This window comes from Amphibalanus amphitrite, unplaced genomic scaffold (assembly GCF_019059575.1).
Source record: "Amphibalanus amphitrite isolate SeventyFive unplaced genomic scaffold, NRLGWU_Aamphi_draft 001688F_arrow, whole genome shotgun sequence".
In the NCBI taxonomy this organism is placed as follows: Eukaryota; Metazoa; Arthropoda; class Thecostraca; order Balanomorpha; family Balanidae; genus Amphibalanus; species Amphibalanus amphitrite.
In genome coordinates this window covers 1-24561 of record NW_024883181.1, presented here as the reverse complement: position 1 = coordinate 24561, position 24561 = coordinate 1, and the positions used below count along the sequence as shown (strand labels likewise).

General features: G+C 47.5%; 3 protein-coding genes across 3 annotated transcripts; 2 read left to right on the top strand and 1 right to left on the bottom strand.

Annotated features, from left to right (window-relative positions):
- Positions 1–11036: 11036 nt before the first annotated feature.
- Positions 11037–11839, top strand: LOC122374652. The gene is made up of 2 exons (XM_043353526.1): positions 11037–11413; positions 11512–11839. Exons 1-2 carry the CDS (start codon positions 11037–11039, stop codon positions 11837–11839), a joined length of 705 nt encoding a protein of 234 aa, XP_043209461.1.
- An 8376-nt stretch (positions 11840–20215) lies between these two features.
- Positions 20216–21127, top strand: LOC122374651 (putative nuclease HARBI1). The gene has a single exon (XM_043353525.1). The coding sequence runs from the start codon at positions 20216–20218 to the stop codon at positions 21125–21127; it is 912 nt and encodes a 303-aa protein (XP_043209460.1).
- A 575-nt stretch (positions 21128–21702) lies between these two features.
- On the bottom strand, positions 21703–24426 carry LOC122374649 (the record flags this gene model as incomplete). The annotated part of the gene is made up of 3 exons (XM_043353522.1): positions 21703–22787; positions 23622–23778; positions 24249–24426. Coding segments are annotated over 3 exons (966 nt in total), but the record flags the coding sequence as incomplete, so codon positions are not given.
- Positions 24427–24561: the final 135 nt, after the last annotated feature.

Below are 24561 nucleotides of genomic sequence, written 5' to 3'. Positions count from 1 at the left end.
CTGGTCTTGTTTTTCAACAGGTCGATGAACTCAGAAGATGACTTCAATGAGTATGTCAGCGGTACGTACGGTCTCAGGATCCGATTGAGTGTCTTCGCTAGTTGGTAGGTAGGTAATGGTACCTGAGAAATGATTGGACGGAGGGGGTAGTCTTGCTTGTGTGTCTTGACATTTCCATAAAAGTAGCCCGGCTGATAGTCACCAACAATCTTGTCAATCTTGTGTTCTGTGCTCACTTTATTTGCTGCACCGATGAGGTTGTTGGCACTTCTTTTCAGCTCTTCTGTAGGATTCCTCGTTATTTTCTTGAATTTCGTCTCATCTTGTAGTATTGCGGAAACTTTCCTGTCATAGTAGGCCTTGTTCAGTATCACAAACACCTGTGACTTGTCGGCCCGTCTCACTATCACATCCTTATTGTCACGAAGCTCCCTGGCTGCATGCCTTAGGCGAGGCTCTAAGGACGGTCCGTTCTTTCCGCTCCGATCTTTTGTGCTTTCTGCTTTCAGCTGGTCTTGCAGGTCTGGATTAACCAAGATTTCGTTCTGTGTTTTCAGTTGACATATATCCTGATAGAGAATCTCAAGCTCAGCTTTCTTGTGACGTTGAGAGTATTTAGGCGCAAGGTAGAATTTTGTGCCTAAGTTGAGCAAATCCTTTTGGTCTTCAGATAGTGTTACATCTGACAGGTTTATGTATCCATCTTTCTGCTGCTGTAGCGGCGCCCAGCCTCCATATAGGTTACATAGTTTCTTCTGTACACGGCTCTCTTGGGATCGTCTGTGTAAGTCTAGCTGTACTGTTAGAGCCCCGTCGGTTCGTCTCCTAAGATCGTCATTAAGCTCAAGACTGTCATAATTACGGAGCGAGCGAAGCGAGCGTAGTCTTTCCTTAGATTAACGGAAATTTCTGAGTATGAGCGGCCGGCCGGCCGGCCGGCCGTGGTCACGCTTTTGCGAGGCTTATATCTCAGCAACCACTTGACCGATTTACATGCGGTAATTTTTGTAGGGTAGCTTCATTCCTTCTACCAAGTATTGCACTATTCCCGATGCATGTGGGTGACCCCTTATGCACGTGCCACGTGCAAAACGAAGAGGTGTCACTTTTGTAATTGTTGCAATATCTCCGTAACTACTTGGCCGATTGCGCTGAAACTTGGCATGTAGGTAGGCACCCACTAGGCAATGCATATCCATGTGCCAGAGTTGGGGTGCTGCTGCACGTGCGCACGTGCAGGGGTCGATTCCAGATCTCGAGAACGGCTGGACCGATGGCGCTCAAATTTGGTACATGGTTAGGGACCGGTTAGTAGGGTGCCGTGCAAAAGTCAGTTGGGACCCATTTTGCACGTGCGCACGTGCAGGGTGCCGCTTCCAGATCTCGAGAACGGCTGGGCCGATTGAGCTCAAATTCGGCACATCGCTAGAGACCGGTTAGTAGGGTGCCGTGCACAAGTCAACTGGAGGTACCCCCTCGAAATTTCGCACGTGCAAGGCTCACCCTCTCGCTCGCTCCGTTACTCGCCCCAAAAGGCGTTATACTGGTAGATAAGAACGATAGAGCTCTTAGTAAGAAGTTAACGTGTGCCAAAGCTGCGATAACGTTCAACAAACAGTGTGAATTGAATAACTTGCTTCCTTCTTTTACGAATATAGGTATATATATATATATATATATATATATATATATATATATATATATATATATATATATATATATATATATATATATATATATATATTGAAAAGAAATGCAACTTCGTTTTGCACCAATATTTACGAAAAAAAACACACTTCGGAGTCGATCGTATATGTGCATGTAAAACTAACAGTTTCGGGTGCCTCGCATTGGCGGATGGGCAAGTTATTAATTTGAATGAAAAGTGGCGAAAAAATGTGTTGATTTTCATTCAGTGGGAACAGTTTGTGATAAGAGTTTACAAATGCACCGCGTTTGCCGCAATGCGCCATTTGCGTCTCCGGGAGTCATTTTTTCCACAAATCGCACAACTTTGTAAAATATGGTCCGTTAAAGGTACGTACAATTTAGTGCCGGAATGCACGCTCGAACGAAAAGTAGGGGAAGCCGGGGGAAGCCCGGCATAGTAAGCTCTTTTTCATTTTTATTACATACCATACGTGCTGTATAAAATGTTGATATCCTGCTAGCTAGCTAAGTTCATTGGCCGTGTTTCCCCAAAAATTCGGTTTCGTGGAATAAGTATAGGTAAGGTTGACAAAATCGAGTTTTAAAAAAGTGTTGATTTTTCTGGGGTAAGCCCGGCATAGGGGTAACGCCGGCCACCTCCCCAGCGCTTTACAACGAGTTGATGAAACCATTATGCGTTTTCCAAATATTAACGGAAAGTGAAATATTAAGGTACTGATTAGCTCTGGACATCTTAGAGTTTATGTTACTACTGGTATTTTAGCTAGCGTCTACTGCATATACAGTACAGGTCGATGAAAATCCTGATGCATAATTGACAAAAAATGTGTATTTCAAAATTCCTTAAAATTTATTTTTCTTTTTACCTTAACCCGCGAGTTGCTGGGGGGGGCGTTAAACGCCCCCACTTTTTTCGCCGGGCCATAGCATAAAAACGGCGCGCCGCAGGCGCGCCAAATTTTGGGTACCCGTAGGCAATTGATTGAAGTTTATTGTGACAAAGTTTCAAAAAAATCGGTCGGAAAATTTTTGAGATATCGAGGTTTTAGTGACGTCATGATTTCTGAGTTTTCGACCAAAAACGGCATATCTTCAAAAAATCATATAAAATCACAGAATAGACATACAGACATGCCGTAAACGCCATTAGATTGCCAATACCAAGATCAATCAAATGGCTATCTTCGATTATTGATTATTGTTCCGCATTTTCCATAATCTTGAACTGAATCTTGGCAATTTTTCGTGACTACTTCACGACCATGATACATGCATTTCTTAAATTGAGCTTTTTGAGCCAAACACGTACACATATGATAAAATGAATGTCACCATCGTGTTCTACGCCCCAAATTACCTATAAAACATGTGTCACAGGCTGCGAATATCAGTTTTGATTTTCGGCGATATGTGCCTACCCGGTTGACCTGACCTTGACCCTGACCTATGCTTGACTGGCCCCTACATGGAGCTGACACTCTTGTAGGCCTTATATGATGGATTGTGCACCGTTTGAACAGAGTTTATGACGAGAGGCGCCCATTGCAAAGTCCTGGAGTCCATGCTACTGAAAGCCCGATTTCAGGTGTTTGACCTGACCTTGACCCGACCTGTGACCTCAAAATTCAACTTTAAAGTACTCATCTGAAGCGTCTCGTCGCGCTCTTTCGTTTGCCGCCTCGTGCGTTTCGCTGCGCCTATTGGTTCTCGAGTTATCGGCTGGGGGCGTTTAACGCCCCCCCCCCCCCAGCAAACGGTGGGTGGCGAAATACCCCAGCAACTGCCGGGTTAATGCATCATATTGCATATCATTCGACTCGGCTGATGAAGAAGAACACAACGACACCATTTTTGAAGCTCTAGCTTCATTGTCTGTCGCGTTATCTGCAAAAACGTAGTTTGACCCTAGTTGACCTTAAGTGACATGACTGGCTTTGTCTATGATAACATGTTTATTGTCGAAATTCATCTTTGATCTAGGTGTAAACCAAACCTGCTCAGTACCTATTATCTCATGGAAAACAGTGGTTTAGTGGCATTGCTCTCGGTTGGGGGTAAGCTTGGCCACTCGCCCGGGGTTACCCCAATGTGCTAATTTTTATTTTAGAACATCGATATTCGAAAAAAAAATGTCATACTTAAGCCAGCCTGCCTCGTCAACCCTCACTACAAACACTTAAACGGTCCTTACATAAAATTCGTATAAATATTAGTACTGTATGGTATAACATTAACAGTGCAAGATATCTCACTTTTTAGCTAAAAACCCTTAAAATATCATTTTTGCGCTATAACTTTAACAATATGCAATTTTTGTCAGCCTTAACTTTTTTGCTGGCGTTACCTTAGCTGCCACGCTGAAAGGACAAACAGTTGAGCATCTTATTGTGAATAATTTAGCCGGAAACGGGGTGGCCGGGCTTCCCCCGCGCCCGGGCTTCCCCCGGCTTCCCCTACAGATGCGCCGCATTTGCTGCAATGCACCAAATTTGTCACAATGCGCCATTTTGAGTCGCAAATTGCAAAATGGCCATAATTTTGTCAGATATGGTCCGATAAGGGTACAATTTGGTGCCAGGATGCATTCTCAAACGACAGGTACAGATGAACCGCCTTTGCCGCAGTGCACCACATTTGTCACAAAGCGCCATTTCCGACAAAATCGATTAAGGGTAATGTAATGGCACGAATAGGAGCAGGGCTAGAAGAACTTTTAAAGTCTGATTAAAAAAAAATATATCCAATTATCATGTGACCTTACATGACCCAATGGTGGGTAGTGGTAGGGGTAGTGGTAGGGGTAGGTGTAGTGGTAGTGGTAAGGGTAGTAGTAGGGGTAGGGGTAGTAGTAGGGGTAGTAGTAGGGGTAGTAGTAGGGGTAGTGGTAGGGGTAGTGGTAGGGGTAGAAGTATGGGTAGTAGTAGTGGTAGGGGTAGGGGTAGTGGTAGTGGTAGATGCAGGGGTAGGGGTAGTGGTAGGGGTAGTGGTAGGGGTAGTGGTAGGGGTAGGGGTAGTGGTTGGGGGTAGGGTAGGGGTAGGGGTAGGGTAGGGTAGGGTAGGGGTAGTGGTAGGATAGGAGTAGTAGTAGGGGTAGGGGTAGTGGTAGAGGTAGTAGTAGTAGTGGTAGGGGTAGTAGTAGGGGTAGTAGTAGGGGTAGTGGCAGGGGTAGTGGTAGGGGTAGGAGTATGGGTAGTAGTAGTGGTAGGGGTAGGGGTAGATGTAGGGGTAGGGGTAGGGGTAGTGGCAGGGGTAGTGGTAGGGGTAGTGGTAGGGGTAGTGGTAGGGGTAGTGGTAGGGGTAGTGGTCGGGGTAGTGGTAGGGGTAGTGGTAGGGGTAGTGGTAGGGATAGGGGTAGTGGTAGGGGTAGGGGTAGTGGTGGAGGCAAAAGCAGAACAGTGGCCCGGGCTGACCCCAGCGGACGAGAGGTGACCTACCTATGTGACCTGGCCTGACCCAAAGTGACCGGGGCTGACCCCTTTGACCCGTATTGACCCCGTATCACCCAAATTTCATCCAACAACGCCCTCAGAACAGTTCTTTTTTAAATTCTCTTCACATTTCCGTCACAGATACAACATTTTCTTCACATTTTGTATCTATGCTTCGCATAGATACAACGCCCGTTACGCTGTCATTTTCATTGAAACATGTATTCGTGAAAACCTGCTTCCCAACTTCACTCATATATATATATATATATATATATATATATATATATATATATATATATATATATATATATATATATATATATATATATATATATATATATATATATATATATATATATATATATATATATATATATATATATATATATATATATATATATATATATATATATATATATATATATATATATATATATATATATATATATATATATATATATATGAGTGAAGTTGGGAAGCAGGTTTTCACGAATACATGTTTCAATGAAAATGACAGCGTAACGGGCGTTGTATCTATGCGAAGCATAGATACAAATGTGAAGAAAATGTTGTATCTGTGACGGAAATGTGAAGAGAATTTAAAAAAGAACTGTTCTGAGGGCGTTGTTGGATGAAATTTGGGTGATACGGGGTCAATACGGGTCAAAGGGGTCAGCCCCGGTCACTTTGGGTCAGGCCAGGTCACATAGGTAGGTCACCTCTCGTCCGCTGGGGTCAGCCCGGGCCACTGTTCTGCTTTTGCCTCCACCACTACCCCTACCCCTACCACTACCCCTATCCCTACCACTACCCCTACCACTACCCCTACCACTACCCCGACCACTACCCCTACCACTACCCCTACCACTACCCCTACCACTACCCCTACCACTACCCCTGCCACTACCCCTACCCCTACCCCTACATCTACCCCTACCCCTACCACTACTACTACCCATACTCCTACCCCTACCACTACCCCTGCCACTACCCCTACTACTACCCCTACTACTACCCCTACCACTACTACTACTACCTCTACCACTACCCCTACCCCTACTACTACTCCTATCCTACCACTACCCCTACCCTACCCTACCCTACCCCTACCCCTACCCTACCCCCAACCACTACCCCTACCCCTACCACTACCCCTACCACTACCCCTACCACTACCCCTACCCCTGCATCTACCACTACCACTACCCCTACCCCTACCACTACTACTACCCATACTTCTACCCCTACCACTACCCCTACCACTACCCCTACTACTACCCCTACTACTACCCCTACTACTACCCCTACCCCTACTACTACCCTTACCACTACCACTACACCTACCCCTACCACTACCCCTACCACTACCCACCATTGGGTCATGTAAGGTCACATGATAATTGGATATATTTTTTTTTAATCAGACTTTAAAAGTTCTTCTAGCCCTGCTCCTATTCGTGCCATTACATTACCCTTAATCGATTTTGTCGGAAATGGCGCTTTGTGACAAATGTGGTGCACTGCGGCAAAGGCGGTTCATCTGTACCTGTCGTTTGAGAATGCATCCTGGCACCAAATTGTACCCTTATCGGACCATATCTGACAAAATTATGGCCATTTTGCAATTTGCGACTCAAAATGGCGCATTGTGACAAATTTGGTGCATTGCAGCAAATGCGGCGCATCTGTAGGGGAAGCCGGGGGAAGCCCGGGCGCGGGGGAAGCCCGGCCACCCCGTTTCCGGCTAAATTATTCACAATAAGATGCTCAACTGTTTGTCCTTTCAGCGTGGCAGCTAAGGTAACGCCAGCAAAAAAGTTAAGGCTGACAAAAATTGCATATTGTTAAAGTTATAGCGCAAAAATGATATTTTAAGGGTTTTTAGCTAAAAAGTGAGATATCTTGCACTGTTAATGTTATACCATACAGTACTAATATTTATACGAATTTTATGTAAGGACCGTTTAAGTGTTTGTAGTGAGGGTTGACGAGGCAGGCTGGCTTAAGTATGACATTTTTTTTCGAATATCGATGTTCTAAATAAAAATTAGCACATTGGGGTAACCCCGGGCGAGTGGCCAAGCTTACCCCCAACCGAGAGCAATGCCACTAAACCACTGTTTTCCATGAGATAATAGGTACTGAGCAGGTTTGGTTTACACCTAGATCAAAGATGAATTTCGACAATAAACATGTTATCATAGACAAAGCCAGTCATGTCACTTAAGGTCAACTAGGGTCAAACTACGTTTTTGCAGATAACGCGACAGACAATGAAGCTAGAGCTTCAAAAATGGTGTCGTTGTGTTCTTCTTCATCAGCCGAGTCGAATGATATGCAATATGATGCATTAACCCGGCAGTTGCTGGGGTATTTCGCCACCCACCGTTTGCTGGGGGGGGGGGGGCGTTAAACGCCCCCAGCCGATAACTCGAGAACCAATAGGCGCAGCGAAACGCACGAGGCGGCAAACGAAAGAGCGCGACGAGACGCTTCAGATGAGTACTTTAAAGTTGAATTTTGAGGTCACAGGTCGGGTCAAGGTCAGGTCAAACACCTGAAATCGGGCTTTCAGTAGCATGGACTCCAGGACTTTGCAATGGGCGCCTCTCGTCATAAACTCTGTTCAAACGGTGCACAATCCATCATATAAGGCCTACAAGAGTGTCAGCTCCATGTAGGGGCCAGTCAAGCATAGGTCAGGGTCAAGGTCAGGTCAACCGGGTAGGCACATATCGCCGAAAATCAAAACTGATATTCGCAGCCTGTGACACATGTTTTATAGGTAATTTGGGGCGTAGAACACGATGGTGACATTCATTTTATCATATGTGTACGTGTTTGGCTCAAAAAGCTCAATTTAAGAAATGCATGTATCATGGTCGTGAAGTAGTCACGAAAAATTGCCAAGATTCAGTTCAAGATTATGGAAAATGCGGAACAATAATCAATAATCGAAGATAGCCATTTGATTGATCTTGGTATTGGCAATCTAATGGCGTTTACGGCATGTCTGTATGTCTATTCTGTGATTTTATATGATTTTTTGAAGATATGCCGTTTTTGGTCGAAAACTCAGAAATCATGACGTCACTAAAACCTCGATATCTCAAAAATTTTCCGACCGATTTTTTTGAAACTTTGTCACAATAAACTTCAATCAATTGCCTACGGGTACCCAAAATTTGGCGCGCCTGCGGCGCGCCGTTTTTATGCTATGGCCCGGCGAAAAAAGTGGGGGCGTTTAACGCCCCCCCCAGCAACTCGCGGGTTAAGGTAAAAAGAAAAATAAATTTTAAGGAATTTTGAAATACACATTTTTTGTCAATTATGCATCAGGATTTTCATCGACCTGTACTGTATATGCAGTAGACGCTAGCTAAAATACCAGTAGTAACATAAACTCTAAGATGTCCAGAGCTAATCAGTACCTTAATATTTCACTTTCCGTTAATATTTGGAAAACGCATAATGGTTTCATCAACTCGTTGTAAAGCGCTGGGGAGGTGGCCGGCGTTACCCCTATGCCGGGCTTACCCCAGAAAAATCAACACTTTTTTAAAACTCGATTTTGTCAACCTTACCTATACTTATTCCACGAAACCGAATTTTTGGGGAAACACGGCCAATGAACTTAGCTAGCTAGCAGGATATCAACATTTTATACAGCACGTATGGTATGTAATAAAAATGAAAAAGAGCTTACTATGCCGGGCTTCCCCCGGCTTCCCCTACTTTTCGTTCGAGCGTGCATTCCGGCACTAAATTGTACGTACCTTTAACGGACCATATTTTACAAAGTTGTGCGATTTGTGGAAAAAATGACTCCCGGAGACGCAAATGGCGCATTGCGGCAAACGCGGTGCATTTGTAAACTCTTATCACAAACTGTTCCCACTGAATGAAAATCAACACATTTTTTCGCCACTTTTCATTCAAATTAATAACTTGCCCATCCGCCAATGCGAGGCACCCGAAACTGTTAGTTTTACATGCACATATACGATCGACTCCGAAGTGTGTTTTTTTTTCGTAAATATTGGTGCAAAACGAAGTTGCATTTCTTTTCAATATATATATATATATATATATATATATATATATATATATATATATATATATATATATATATACCTATATTCGTAAAAGAAGGAAGCAAGTTATTCAATTCACACTGTTTGTTGAACGTTATCGCAGCTTTGGCACACGTTAACTTCTTACTAAGAGCTCTATCGTTCTTATCTACCAGTATAACGCCTTTTGGGGCGAGTAACGGAGCGAGCGAGAGGGTGAGCCTTGCACGTGCGAAATTTCGAGGGGGTACCTCCAGTTGACTTGTGCACGGCACCCTACTAACCGGTCTCTAGCGATGTGCCGAATTTGAGCTCAATCGGCCCAGCCGTTCTCGAGATCTGGAAGCGGCACCCTGCACGTGCGCACGTGCAAAATGGGTCCCAACTGACTTTTGCACGGCACCCTACTAACCGGTCCCTAACCATGTACCAAATTTGAGCGCCATCGGTCCAGCCGTTCTCGAGATCTGGAATCGACCCCTGCACGTGCGCACGTGCAGCAGCACCCCAACTCTGGCACATGGATATGCATTGCCTAGTGGGTGCCTACCTACATGCCAAGTTTCAGCGCAATCGGCCAAGTAGTTACGGAGATATTGCAACAATTACAAAAGTGACACCTCTTCGTTTTGCACGTGGCACGTGCATAAGGGGTCACCCACATGCATCGGGAATAGTGCAATACTTGGTAGAAGGAATGAAGCTACCCTACAAAAATTACCGCATGTAAATCGGTCAAGTGGTTGCTGAGATATAAGCCTCGCAAAAGCGTGACCACGGCCGGCCGGCCGGCCGGCCGCTCATACTCAGAAATTTCCGTTAATCTAAGGAAAGACTACGCTCGCTTCGCTCGCTCCGTAATTATGACAGTCTTGAGCTTAATGACGATCTTAGGAGACGAACCGACGGGGCTCTAACAGTACAGCTAGACTTACACAGACGATCCCAAGAGAGCCGTGTACAGAAGAAACTATGTAACCTATATGGAGGCTGGGCGCCGCTACAGCAGCAGAAAGATGGATACATAAACCTGTCAGATGTAACACTATCTGAAGACCAAAAGGATTTGCTCAACTTAGGCACAAAATTCTACCTTGCGCCTAAATACTCTCAACGTCACAAGAAAGCTGAGCTTGAGATTCTCTATCAGGATATATGTCAACTGAAAACACAGAACGAAATCTTGGTTAATCCAGACCTGCAAGACCAGCTGAAAGCAGAAAGCACAAAAGATCGGAGCGGAAAGAACGGACCGTCCTTAGAGCCTCGCCTAAGGCATGCAGCCAGGGAGCTTCGTGACAATAAGGATGTGATAGTGAGACGGGCCGACAAGTCACAGGTGTTTGTGATACTGAACAAGGCCTACTATGACAGGAAAGTTTCCGCAATACTACAAGATGAGACGAAATTCAAGAAAATAACGAGGAATCCTACAGAAGAGCTGAAAAGAAGTGCCAACAACCTCATCGGTGCAGCAAATAAAGTGAGCACAGAACACAAGATTGACAAGATTGTTGGTGACTATCAGCCGGGCTACTTTTATGGAAATGTCAAGACACACAAGCAAGACTACCCCCTCCGTCCAATCATTTCTCAGGTACCATTACCTACCTACCAACTAGCGAAGACACTCAATCGGATCCTGAGACCGTACGTACCGCTGACATACTCATTGAAGTCATCTTCTGAGTTCATCGACCTGTTGAAAAACAAGACCAGGCAAGGCACACTAGCGTCACTCGATGTCAGCAGTCTTTTCACCAATGTGCCGATGGAGAGAACGATTGACATCATTGCTGGCTACGCGTACCGCCATGCCACCCTTGCAGCGCCTGATATTCCGGAGCATGTCATGCGCGCGATGCTCAGACTCTGCACGACAAAAGCACCGTTCCGATGTCCCAGCGGCCAACTGTACCTGCAAATTGACTGCATCGCCATGGGCTCGCCACTTGGCGTGTTCGCTGAGGCGTTCATGGCATCGGTGGAGGAGACGGCGCTGGCCGATGAGGCAACACGTCCCAACCTCTACTGTCGCTACGTGGATGACATCCTCGTTGAAGTTGATGAGCTGGTCAATATCGACACCCTGAAGCAGCGTCTTGAGCAGGAATCAGGCCTCACATTCACCATCGAACACAGCATCGGTGACTCCATCAACTTCCTGGATGTGACAATTGAAGCTGACGACCAGCACTACTCCACTTCGGTGCATCGCAAGCTCACTGATGAGGGCAGGTGCCTAAATGGCAAGAGCATGTGTCCCCAGCGGTACAAGGATAGTGTTGTTAGGGCGTACATTCATCCAGCCTTAAAACACTGTTCAACATGGCGAGGCGACTCTTCCATCAAGAAGTCGAGCGAATCAAACAAGTGCTTGTCAACAACGACTACGACCTCACGACCATCGACCGACAAATTCGAACCGCGATCGACAAGCATCTCAACCCGACAGAGACTACCGAGAAGAACACCATCAACTTGTTCTACAAAAACCAGATGACACCAGGCCACAAAAGTGATGAGGCTGCGCTGAAGAAGATCATCAGCCGTAATTGTAAGCCAGTAGAAGCCACAAGCCAGCTGAAGCTGAACATCTACTACCAAAGTCTCACTGTATCTTCTCTCATCATGAAGAACAATCTTACCAAAGACGAAACGTGACTGAAACAATGCAACGTAGTATACCGCTACCATTGTCGAATGGGAGACTGCGCGCTCCTTCCAAACAGCGGGTACATCGGCTGCACAACCACGACGCTCTCAAGACGACTGACAATGCACCTGCAGAACGGAACACCGCAAGTTCACACCCATACCAGGCACAGCACGGCACTGACGCGAAAAGAAATCGTCGCGAACACCACCATCTTGGACAGGGCGCCAGACAGGAGACGCCTCCTGGCGCTCGAGGCGCTCTACATCAGAGAAGAGGACCCCACCATGAACAGACAGTTAAATTCTAGGGGTACGCTTCAACTGTACGAAGGGCCCCGATTGTGTTAAATAGGCCGTCCTCCGACAACAATTCGCCCCTTTTCGTCCCCTTCACTCTCGCTCTTTCTCGTCACTGTAATCATATATGTAATATGTACTATGTAGTGTAATTTCGACTGTACGTTTATCATCTGTCATGTTATTACGAGCGAGCGAGCGCAGCGAGCGAAGTGAGTCTTTTCAATATAACGGAAAAATCTCAGTATGAGCGGCCCGGCCCGGCCCGGCCCGGCCTGTAACGCTTTTGAGAGGCTTATATCTCAGCAACCGCTGGACCGATTGGCATGCGGTCTTTTTTGCTGGGTAGCCCCATCCCTTCTACCCCGTAATTGACTACTTTTGATACACCTCAGTGACCGTCGTGGCACGTGCCACGTGAAAAGTCAAGGGTGTTCAAGCTGTTTTGCAAAAGTAGTGATTTTGATAGGCTCATATCTCAGCAGCCGCTTGGGCGATTGACTTGCGGTCATTTTTATAGGGTAGTTGCATCCCTTCTACCAAAGGTCGGATACTCTTCATCTATGTGAGTGACCCCCACTGCACGTGCAAAATACAACAATAAGAGGTGCCAAATTTGTTCCCATTTCAGTAACTCGGTAATTACTGGGGCGATTTCGCTGAAACTTGGCATACAGGTAGGCACCCACCAGGCAATGCATTCCCATGTGTTGCGGTTAGGGTGCTACTGCACGTGCGCACGTGCAGGGGGCGTTTCCAGATCTCGAGAACGGCTGGGCCGATCGCGCTCAAATTTGGTGCACGGTTGGGGACCGGTTAGTAGGGTGCCGTGCAAAAGTCATTTTGGACCCCATTTGCACGTGCGCACGTGCAGAATGCCGCTTCCAGATCTCAGGAACGGCTGGGCCGATTGCGTTCAAATTTGGTACACCGCCAGCGACCGGTTAGAAGGGTGCTTTGCACAAGCCCGTTGGAAGTACCCTCTCGCCCTTCTGCACGTGCAGGGCTCACTATCTCGCTCGCTCGTTCTTCGCCCAAAAGGCGTTTTACTGGTATGGTATTTTCCGTCTATGATTATTTTTAGAGTCGAAACACCATTATGTTACTGGCACGAGACAGCATTATGAATTCAAATAATGTTATTCAACTTTGTGACCCGATATGACCCTGTTCTTGAAAATGTGTAGAGACATACACGAAACGCGTTGAACTTAAGGTCATGTTTTGGATTTTATTCAACTATGTATTGATAATGAGTTTTGGAAATGTCATCTTCGAACATAACACCGACGACCGTAAAACGATAAGAACGATAGAGTCTCTTAGTAAGAAGTTAACGTGTGACAAAGCTGCGATAACGTTCAACAAACAGTGTGAATTGAATATATATATATATATATATATATATATATATATATATATATATATATATATATATATATATATATATATATATATATATATATATATATATATATATATATATATATATATATATATATATATATATATATATATATATATATATATATATATATATATATATATATATATATATATATATATATATGGGCGTTGTTTTGCTTCTTGCCAAGATTCTCTAGGCTATATATATATATATATATATATATATATATATATATATATATATATATATATATATATATATATATATATATATATATATATATATATATATATATATATATATATATATATATCTAGGCTATATATATAATATATAGTTGACAGTATCTGTTCCTTGGTCAGCCGAACTGGCTATGTGCGGCGCGACGGCACGGCCCAGGACACACACCAGCCGCCGTGTCAGCACTGAGCACTGAGCTGTGCCCTCAGTCATGACTACCCGGTGAGTAGGCCACCCGGGCCGATGTCTGTCTCACCCCTCCCCCGTCACCCGGGCCGTTGTCTGTCTCAACCCTCCCCCGTCACCGAGCTGATACAGCGCTTCGACTTTGCATGCTAGTTCTGTCGTGTGCGTGTTTCTTACTTTGGATTTCAAACAGTCTGTATTTTCGGCGGTTTCTCGCCACATTTTCATGTGATTTCAACAAAGAGCACCAAAAGTATGAAGAAAGTACTTAAGTCACTTTTTATGCCAAGTTAAAGGTCAGGTTCCTAGGGATTATCAGTAGGCATATTTTCGAATTTTGGCATTATTAGACAAGTCGGCTAATAGTTCGTAACTCGTAACCTAGCTCCAAAATTGCGGGGAAAATATTCCTGTATTCCCGTAAAATTCCCATAAAAATATATCATCGTTTTTTTCCATTCTCTACTGTTTACTTAAATCAGGAGCCTGCCACTGATGGGATTAATCGCTGTGTTTTGCGGCTGACGCTGTGCCGGCCGGAGGCTGCCCGCAGGCTCGAGCGCCTCTTTGTCCTCCTCGAGAACGGATCGTCGTCACTGACGCGCAAGGCCGCTGCGCAGCAGCTGGGCGATGTGCTGAAACTGCACCCCCATGAGCTCTACAGCCTGCTGGACAGGGTGAGTTCTGGGCAGCGGCGGCGGCCGACAGCCACTGGGCAGGAGAGTGCCGCATTCAGGGGCGCACCCAGGATTTTCCAGGGGAGGGGGCCCGGGCTCAAAGGGGCCTCCATATTCCGCTTGCCAGGGGGCCTTTCTCTATCGAGGGGGCCTCCAAATGGATTACTTTTTTAGGGCCTCTGTATGTTTGGTGACGTTCTTAGCGTTATTAGTAAAAATTAACATTCGCCCTGGCAGGGGGTCGATGCGATCCCCACACCTAAGGTGCTTAATTTGGCATAGCCTATGGGGCAACCTTTGGACAGCCCACCGTTAAAGTAATGTGCGGTTTTACCGATCTCAACGGATGGCTTTGACTGTCGGTTTTTTAATCCGGAGTGCTCGAAAAAAGACGTCAATAGATAAAGTTCAAGCTGCAAGGGTGACGATGCATGTAAGCTACGTTCAAAGATTCATTGTAGTCTGGCTAATCGTTCCCAAGCTTCAGAAGCAGAACATACCTACCCATGACTGAAACCGCACATTACTTCTGCTGTGGACTGTACATATATATGACGTGAAAATTTCAAGTCCGCATGACATTGGGTCAGGCCACTAGGTCAGAAAAACCGGTACAAGGTTACGGTCAAATTTCAATTTTCTTTATGTATGTGTCCAACCCACAGTTTAGACTGATTTCCTTCAAACTTTCAGGAAGTGCTAAGTTCACCAAGTTGTATAACATAAAGTTCGTTTTTATATATCACTGACCTGAGGTCTGTTAGTCATTACGTCGTAATGTTAAGCCTATGGGAAAATATTCAAATAACTCCAATTCGGAAAATACTAGAGATATCCGCTTTGTTTTATCACTTTTGTGCTTAGCCTTTGATACCACAGTACTTAACATTATGTCACTCGGTTTTTCTTTGTTTGGTGTACTTATCCAAGAGTCAGGTCAAATTATGTCAACTGAGGTCAAGTGACGTTTGTGCCAATAACTTGTCACATAATAAAGATAAAGCTTTCAAAATGGTATCATTCTGTTCCTCTTGAACAGCCGAGTCGAATGATATGCAACATTAAACATTTCAACGATTCTTAAGACTTAAGTTGCCCGTAAGTTAAAATACACTTAGGGAAGCAATAAAGTATATCATTCGACGCGCCTTGACGTGCTGAGCTCACTGGTGCTTTTGTCTTGCTCTATCTTAATTAGATCAAAAGTTATCAGCGAAAAACTTTTTACCTGTTTTAGCAAAATTTTACATTTATACCTCCCAAACCTAGAGCAACCAAATTTGCACAGGGGCGAGAATTCTAAGGGGGCCACCTACCTACCTACCAAATTTGGTATTTCTAGTTGCCATAGGAGCCAGTTGCGAGGGCGGGGGTCGCATCGAATCCCCCCTCCCTGCCAGGCCGCGTTATAAAAAATGCCCTGCCAGGGTGAGGGTTAACTTAGATTCATTCAAACACCTTAGACGCGTTCAGCTTTTACGATACAACTCGACTGATACGCAACATAGCCTGTAACCTTGACGTAAGGTCAAATTCTAGTCTTCTTTTCCAGGTCAATTTACAGATCATTTGACGCGCCTAGACGAAATAAATGCGACGCCAGTATAATCAAGGTACTAAAAGCCAAGTGTAAAAAATTGATGGCGGAAAAGGTTTTCCAAAAAGGTCATATTTTGAATTTTTTGCCCTCTGGATGACAAGCTGTTGACCCTAGGGGAAAAAAAACTAAAATTCCCTTATCAGAAAGAGCTGTCAAAACCTTTTCACAGTAGTTCTTGAACAGGAGGAGTTTTGATGGGAAGCATGTTAGTCTAATATCAGCCTAATTTGAAGCCTAGCCTCTTATCCAGAGAGGGTCTGCTGTCCAGAGACACTGTCCTGTAGAGGAACTTCCCAATTACATGTAGAGGGCCTCCTGCTAATCAGGCCCCCCTGGCTCATGCCAAGCTAGAGCCTATGTGCAGAGGGAATCTCCCATTCAGAAGGGGACCCCAGTCCTGTCTATTAACGATCTCTTGCCGGAGGGGGCCTCCTTGCTCCTACCCACATCGAATCTCTCGTGCAGAGGTAGCCTCCCACCAAGAGAGGGCCTCCTGCCCATAAAGGGTCTCGTGCAAGTTGCCAGAGGCCAGAGGGGCCTCCTGCCCAGAAAGGGCCCCTGTGCAGAGGAAGCCTCGAGGTCTCCTGCCCATAAAGGAGCTCCTGCCAGATGGGGCCTCCCGGCTCCTGCCTAGATATGGACCTCTGTGCAGAAGGGAGCGTCCCTTCCAGAAGGGGCTTCCTAAGCATGAAAGGTCCTCTGCCAGAGGGGGCTCCTGCCAATAAAGGGTCTCCTGCCAGAGGGGGCCTCCTGACTCCAGCCCACAAAGTGCCTCCTGTGCAGAGGGAGCCTCGGGGCCTCCTGCCCATAAAGCCAGAGGGGGCCTTTTGGCTCCTGCCCAGATAGGACATTTTGTGCAGAGGGGGCCTCCTGACTGCTTCCAAGATATGTCCTCTTGTGCAGAGAGAGCCTCCCATCCAGAGAGGGCCTCCTACCCAGAAAAGGTCTCTTGCAAGAGGCGAGAGGGGGCCTCCTTACTCCGGCCCAGAAAGGACCCTTGCGTAGAGGAAACCTCGGGGCCTCCTGCCCAGTAAAATATCTCTTGCCAAAGGGGGCCTCCTGGTTCCCACCCAGACAGGGCCCTCTGTGCAGAAGGGAGTCTCCCATCCAGAAGGGTCTCCTGCCAGATTGGGCCTCCTGCCTCCTGCCCAGAAAGGGCCTCCTGTGCAGAGCGAGGCTCAGGGGCATCCTGCTCATGAAGGATCTCCTGCCAGAGGGGGCCTCTTGATTCCTGCCCAGTTAGGGCCTCCTGTGAGAGGGTGCCTCAAATCCAGAAGGGGTCTCCTGTGCATAAAAGGTCCCCTGCCAGAGGGGCCTCCTGCCCATCAAGGGTCGCCTACCAGAGAGGGCCTCCTGACTCCTGCCCAGTAAGGGCCTCCTGTGCAGAGGGAGCCTCGGGGGCCTCCTGCCCATGAAGGATCTCCTGCCAGGGGGGGGCCTCTTGATTCCTGCCCACTGCCCAGGTAGGGCCTCTTGTGAGAAGGTGCCTCACATCCAGAAGGGGCCTCCTGCCCATCAAGGGTCGCCTACCAGAGGGGGCCTCCTGGCTTCTGCCCACATCTTGTGCAGAATTAAAGTAGGTTATGCCGGAAAGTCAAGTAAAAGTACCCAGGGGCTCCGCCACAGGGGAGTACGCGGGGGTCGGGACCCCCCCAATAATTTACCTGGGGGGTACAGTACCCCCCAATATGCTTGTTTTCGCGTAAGAATAACTAAATCATTCACAGAATGTGTTGAATAATTTAGAACGTGTTGACAGTCGCAAAGCTACGGGATTTAGGATCTACAAATGTAGGGAACCCTTAAAATGTTGTGACACACGAAGTGCTCAACACTCGCCGACCTATATGTACGGGAGTTTATTCTACCATTTTGTTATTACTATGAATGCGTTTACATAGGCGCTGGCGCCGGGGGGGGGGCAGTGGGGGAAGCTTGCCCCCCAACTCTGGGGCCGTAGGGGCGGTGCCCCCACAGCTTTGAGACAGAATACCACACTTTTTTTTGCAAATGTTTTCTTTTTTTTGTTGAAAAAGCCGAGGGGTGAAAAATAAGTGGCCTAAAACCGGTGAGAAAACTAGATTTGGGGGTACCCTAGGTTGATCTCTATTATGGTGTACCCCCCCCCCCCCCAGTCGGAAAGTAGTTCCCGCGCCCCTCAGTTTAAGATTGCTAGGATTAGCTAAGCATGCTAGAATTGGGCTATAATTTCGTGAGAGTGGTCCAGCTTGCAAGACACCTCCTAAACACATGAATACCCCCCCCCCCCAAAAAAAAAAGAACTTCTAATCGATCTGAGAATCCTCTTTCCATGTGAGGTCACCCGATAGTGTTGGGGGGGGGGGGGTCCAAGCCGGTCATTCGAGCACCATATTAGTCTAAGCAGCCTCACACCGTTCTGAGGTAATCTGCAATAATCTGCACAGGGTTCTGAATGCAGGTTTGAGGTTGGTAGAGATAGGACATCTACAAGTCACAACTCTAAAGGCCGGGCTCCACTACGCGTTTTTTTTTTACGCGCGTTTTATCCGAGACATCGGTTTTTGCGTGAAATCGGTTTTGCAATTTGTCGGTTTTTGCGTTATATCGTTTTTTGCTTGTCATCCTGAAGCGCGTGACATTATTTTATTTACTTGCTGTCAATATTTGCCATTGTCGTGATTTCGATTTTATGTGCTGTGCCAACTCCGTACCTACTGTTCATCGCCAGATGTTTATATGTTAACTCGAATAGATAATGCAGAGATAAATGGACCGTGAAAGTCTTTTGAGAGTTTTGTTGCTGCGCCGGCGTCGCGCGAGGCAGCGGCAGAGTTTGTGGGTTCGCCCGGTCCTGCTGCGGAGGGAGCAGTGTGGTGAGTTCCACACTCTGGTACAAGAGCTCCGGCAGCAGGACCCGGAAGGTCACCGTCGGTATTTCCGGATGTCTGCCGATGAGTTCGATGAAATCCTTGCTAAAGTGGGACCAGTGATCGCCAAACAAGATACGCACCTACGAGACTCCGTCCCTGCTGCTGAGCGTCTGGCTGCAACACTGCGGTGAGTAAACGCCAACTCTCACCACCTGAAGGCTGAAGCGGGGTTAGTGAATTAAGGGTGGCGGGGTTAGTGAATTAAGGGTGCATCTTGACTGCCCTTTGACCCTCGCCCGTGTTGCCGCCTTGAGTTCGTCCGAGTGATCCGCTTGCCTTAAAAACTATTGGTGGCTGGATAAAACGTAGATTTCTAAACTCAGGCGAAAACAGGCACGGAGCCCACACAGACGCGACCGCGCACACACGACACAGCCCCGCAGAGAGAGCGCAGCGCCGTCTGGCGGCTAGCCCCTTAACGACTGCTTCTCGGCGGACCGCTCAGGTGGCGCCACGAATCAGGGTAACCGAGGAACAGAGCTGCTCCCAGCCCCACAATACAGCGCTGCTCTCACAGTCTCACAACACCCGTACTGGTGTTTTGCCAGGGCCGCGAACGCATACGGCATAAGGTGTGTGTGTTGGAGGGGGGGGGGGGGGTCCGTTGGACCCCTTGCCGTTTGGCCCCTGATCGAGCTCGAGCTTCGCGGAAACCAGTAGGGTCAACCAGGTCAACCAGTAGGGGTCCTGCCGGGTATTCGTAGTATGTACATGTCAACTGCCTCTGACAGCTTCGCAACATGTTACGAAGGCACCAAAACTACTTCGTAAATGTTAAATGGTTGCTAAATTCGAATTCAGCTTAAAAAAACTAGCCTAGAAACATGTACAACTCGAAAAAGTGAACCGAGGTCATCAAAGGTCATTGACCTGACCTGACCTTCGGGCGAATCATCGATGGGGAATTGTTCGTCAAACACATATTTTGCTATTTGAGGTCACTGACACCAGGTCAGGTCACAGAGTTCAGATCACTGAGGGTCACAATATGCCTTGATTTTTTTAGCCACGCGCAGCTGATAATTGATGTCTACTTTCAGCTTTCTCACGGCTGGCGGGACCATGAAGTCGGTCGCGGAGTCGTACCGGCTGGGCTTCGCCACGATCCGGACCATCGTCTCCGAAACGTGCGCCGCCATATGGGAGATCCTCGGCCCGGACGTCCTGGCGCTGCCCACGCCGGAGCAGTGGCGGCAGCATGCGCTCGACTTCGAGCGGGAATGGCAATTCCCGAACTGCGTAGGGGCGCTCGATGGGAAGCACGTTCAGATGGAGAAGCCGATCAACAGCGGGTCCATGAACTACAACTATAAGGGATACTGCAGCATTGTGCTGATGGCAGTGGTCGACGCGAAATATCGGTTCACCTATGTAAGTGTGGGTGCCAATGGTCAGGAGAGCGACGGTGGCGTGTGGGGGGCGTGCGACCTGGCGCAGATGCTGGAGGCACAGGGGAGCGGCGGTGAGCAGGTCCTGCCAGGGCCACAGCCTCTTCCCGGGTCCGCCGAGCCGCTGCCTCATGTGCTTGTGGGAGACGAGGCGTTCCCCCTCCGTGAGCACCTCATGCGACCCTTTCCAGGCTCAGCGCTAACAACCGAGGAGCGGCGCGTGTTTAACTACCGCCTGAGCCGCGCCCGGCGGACCAGCGAGAACGCCTTCGGCATCTTGGCCCAGCGTTGGCGAGTGTACCGTGGGCCGATCGGGTGCAGCGTGGCAACCACGAAGCTGATCGTGCAGGCCACTTGCGTACTGCACAATGTGCTGCGCGAGAAGGAGCTGTCACGTGGTGGGCCGGGCGGCTACAGCTGCGTGGCGCCGGAGGAGCGAGGTGAGGTCGGCGGCCTTCGCGAAGTGACCGACGTGGGCGCCACTCACAACCACCCTCAGCAGGCGGCCGGTGTGCGGAACAGCCTCGTCCGCTACTTCAGCGGCGCCGGCAGCGTCCCCTGGCAGCTGGACAGCATCCGCCGGTAGGCGCGCCGCACCGCCAGCACCGGCACGGGGAGCGAGGACTTCGATGTTGAGCAGCATCGTCCCGCCATGGTCAGCCCGCCGCTCGTGAGTCGCGCCGCCTCTCGTTGTGTGCCTCCCCGCCTCTCCCTCTCGTTGTGAGCCTTGCCGCCTCCCGTTGTGAGCCGTGCCACCGCTTGTTGTGAGCGGTTCCGCCTCTCGTTGCGAGCCGCGCCGCCTCTTCCTCTCGTTGTGAGCCGCGCGTGCGCCGCCTCTCCCTCTCGTTGTGAGTCGCGCCGCCTCTCGTGGTGTGCCTTGGAGCAACGTAATAAACTGATTCGTTGGCATTTCGTATTCCGTATGTTTGTGACATCAGAGCCCGCGTTAACAGGGATGAGGTGTTTCCGACTAGAACTATCTAGTATGGCGCGCGCCTGACTAGATTTATACGTGCCTATGTAGACCATGACCTGAATGCTGACTAGGAGACATATTGTTACAACATTAAGGGTCAATGATATGATATGGTCAATACCATGATATGAGTCATCCAGCTCGTACATCCGGAACCATTTGCTTATGGAAGCCTAAACAAGTTGTTGATATGACCATTTATTCAATGTTAAAACGTGGAATAAGTCGAAAATTTCAACAATCGCTTCCTCTATCGAAAATTGCACAGACGCCCAGCCCAATGTCACGTCATATATACAACCAATCACTTCATACACACACCTGGTCTAGACACACACGCCCATATGCACAAATACAGGTGAGATTAACTGATAACGAAATAACAAACACAGAAACAAAATGACAACATATCACGGCTGTTATGATTTTTGTCCAGTCTATAAGGAAGAGCGCATCGAAGCCGTTTTCAACAAAAAGAACAATGCATGACAAGTAGCCGAGAGGCAATTGACTAACTGCGATGTCTAGTCGTAAAAGTCTGATTTCATTCATATTTATGAAGAAACTAGCACATTTCACGACGATTAACGTCTCTTAACCACCGTCGCGCATAAAGCGGACCACACTGACGACACGCAGCTACTCTGAATCATAATCATCCAGGACCGCGCAAAAACGCCTCTTAATCTCCTTTCTGGCCGCGCCGTTTCTCTTCCGCAACTCTGCATACAGGTACATGCAGAAGTGGTATTCACTATCCGCATCTCGCTCCCTCTCCCGTTCCATCTGCCTCTCACGCCCCCGCTGCAGCTCCGCCATGATGGCCCGGTCCACATCAGGCGATGGGCCCAGCTTGCGTTTTGGTGTTCTGGTGGTTTGCGATGACTGCTGTGGCGTTGTTTGCTGATCTTGTGCATGGTTTCTGTAGTGAGAGGTGCTTGGTGTGGCGTTTATGTTCTGTGCTGCGTTTGTGATCGGTGCTGGATTTGTGGCCGTTGTGTTTGTGCTCGGTGTTGGATTTGTGTGCGGTGCTGGGCTTGCGTCATTGATTGTGTCTGGCGTGCTGTCCTGGGTCTGTGCGCCCCCTGTGCCAGGTTCCATCGGGACCGCCGAAAACTGCGTCTCGTTCTCGTCCACCTCCTCGTAGCTCCCAACCGGGATACTCCCATCATCATCCAGAAGGAGGTCCGACTCGGCAGGAACAGGAGCAGGAGCAGGGTGAGATGGTCCCACCGAGTTTGGGCGGCGGAAGTCAGCAGACGAGGTGGTTCTAGGAGAAGGATAGGTATTACAGGTCAAGGACAGAACGTCAAAGAAGAAACAGCACACAACACACAATAACTACATGATAAAAGCCGGAGGAAGGGACATTATACTCCATGGCTCACCCATGTCATACAGGTCAGAAGGGCATGTCTCATGACAGCACATCTCAATACAGCACAGCTCATTACAGCAGTCAGCACGTGTCAATACAACACAGCTCATGACAGTACATCTCAATACAACACAGCTCATGACAGCACATCTCAATACAACACAGCTCATAACAGCACATATCAATACAGCACAGCTCACTACAGCACAGACAGGACAAAGCACCATACATCACCTCAGGGGCAACCGGCCAAGTGTTGGGCCCCTCCATTTTTACATCCCTCCATTTTCGATTCAATTATCTTATAAAGCAGCTCCCACATCCTTCAACATTCACAAATACATTGTTGATCTCTGTTTTCCACTCTTTTTGTGCCTTTCTGACTGGCATTTTTCCACTCTCAGCCCTCGTTCTAGTGACGAATATTCCCCTCCGACACCCAAGCCGAAATATAATTTTGGGAGGCTGAACATACCACACCCCAGAACAACTCAGTACAGCACAACGGGGCAGCACACCATATCACACCCTTGCACAGCACAGGTTAGGTACAGTACAGATAGGAAAACACATACTGCACATCATTATCACACAATATCATCAACGTTATGTGGGTCTGGCCCGAACGAGCATCACAGGTGCACGCTATATTTTACACCGCTCACCGCACTAGCCGTGGGTGGCGTTTAAAGGAATAAAGGCATAAAAGGGACTGGATTTACGTACGGTCCACGCTGAGCCACGGGATCCAAGAAGCTCAGGATCTGGCCGTATCGGCCCAGCTGGCGACCAGCGCTGGCTGAGGAGCCACTCGGTGGTTGTTTGCGTCGGCGAGCGATATAATAGTCTCGGACGTGACGCCATTTTTCTTTCACGAGATCGACTGTGGAAAAATTGTCAAAGAATCTCAACTAAAACCAATGGCATTCTCACCCAAGGTCATATGTAGGTTCTCACCCATAGAATACACAGTTTGAAATTGAACATAGAACTTAAAAATGCAGTAAGACAAAAGCTTTAAGCTTAGGTACTCTTACATTTGCACTTTGGTGAATTTCATCAAATAAGCATTATTGCAATATTAGTGATCAGAATTTCTCTCATACATATATATCATTTAATCATGGCACAATCGGCCATCGAATATATTAAAAGTGATTCTCAATCAATGTGACACAAGACCTCCACTGTGATATAGTTATACATGGGGTGGGGTTGTACTAACCAGTTGCTATATTAAATCGATATTATGTGCACATGCTATTTTGGGACAGATTACTCAAGTTGGCCACTTTGCTCTACTTATGTTACAATAAGCAGTTCTTATACTGCTAAGCAGCTAAGGTGCCTCACCTTCCGAGCGGCACTCCTCTGCCACGATCCGCCAGTCGTACTCCTTGGCAGATTTTTTTTTCGCATAATCCTTGGACCTCTTGTCCCACAGACCTGGCCGCTTCCGCACAGCTTCAATCACTGCCTCACTGAAATCTGTAGAGAACAACAACAAAAGGTTTACACTCTTTACCCCTTCCTATTTCCTTGTCCATTTTACATTAGAAAATGAACAATGGAATATCATGCACAAAGTGTAGTAAACAAGTTCAATGTGGCCAGGTTTGGTGTCAATCCTACCAGCCACTATCAAATTGTGATACTGCTGATCTCA

Coding starts and splice junctions, on each gene's coding strand:
- LOC122374652 (XM_043353526.1), top strand. CDS start 11,037: ATGCTCAGACTCTGCACGACAAAAGCACCGTTCCGATGTCCCAGCGGC. Junction 11,414..11,511: donor AAGCTCACTGATGAGGGCAG/GTGCCTAAATGG, acceptor CAACATGGCGAG/GCGACTCTTCCATCAAGAAG.
- LOC122374651 (XM_043353525.1), top strand. CDS start 20,216: ATGAAGTCGGTCGCGGAGTCGTACCGGCTGGGCTTCGCCACGATCCGG.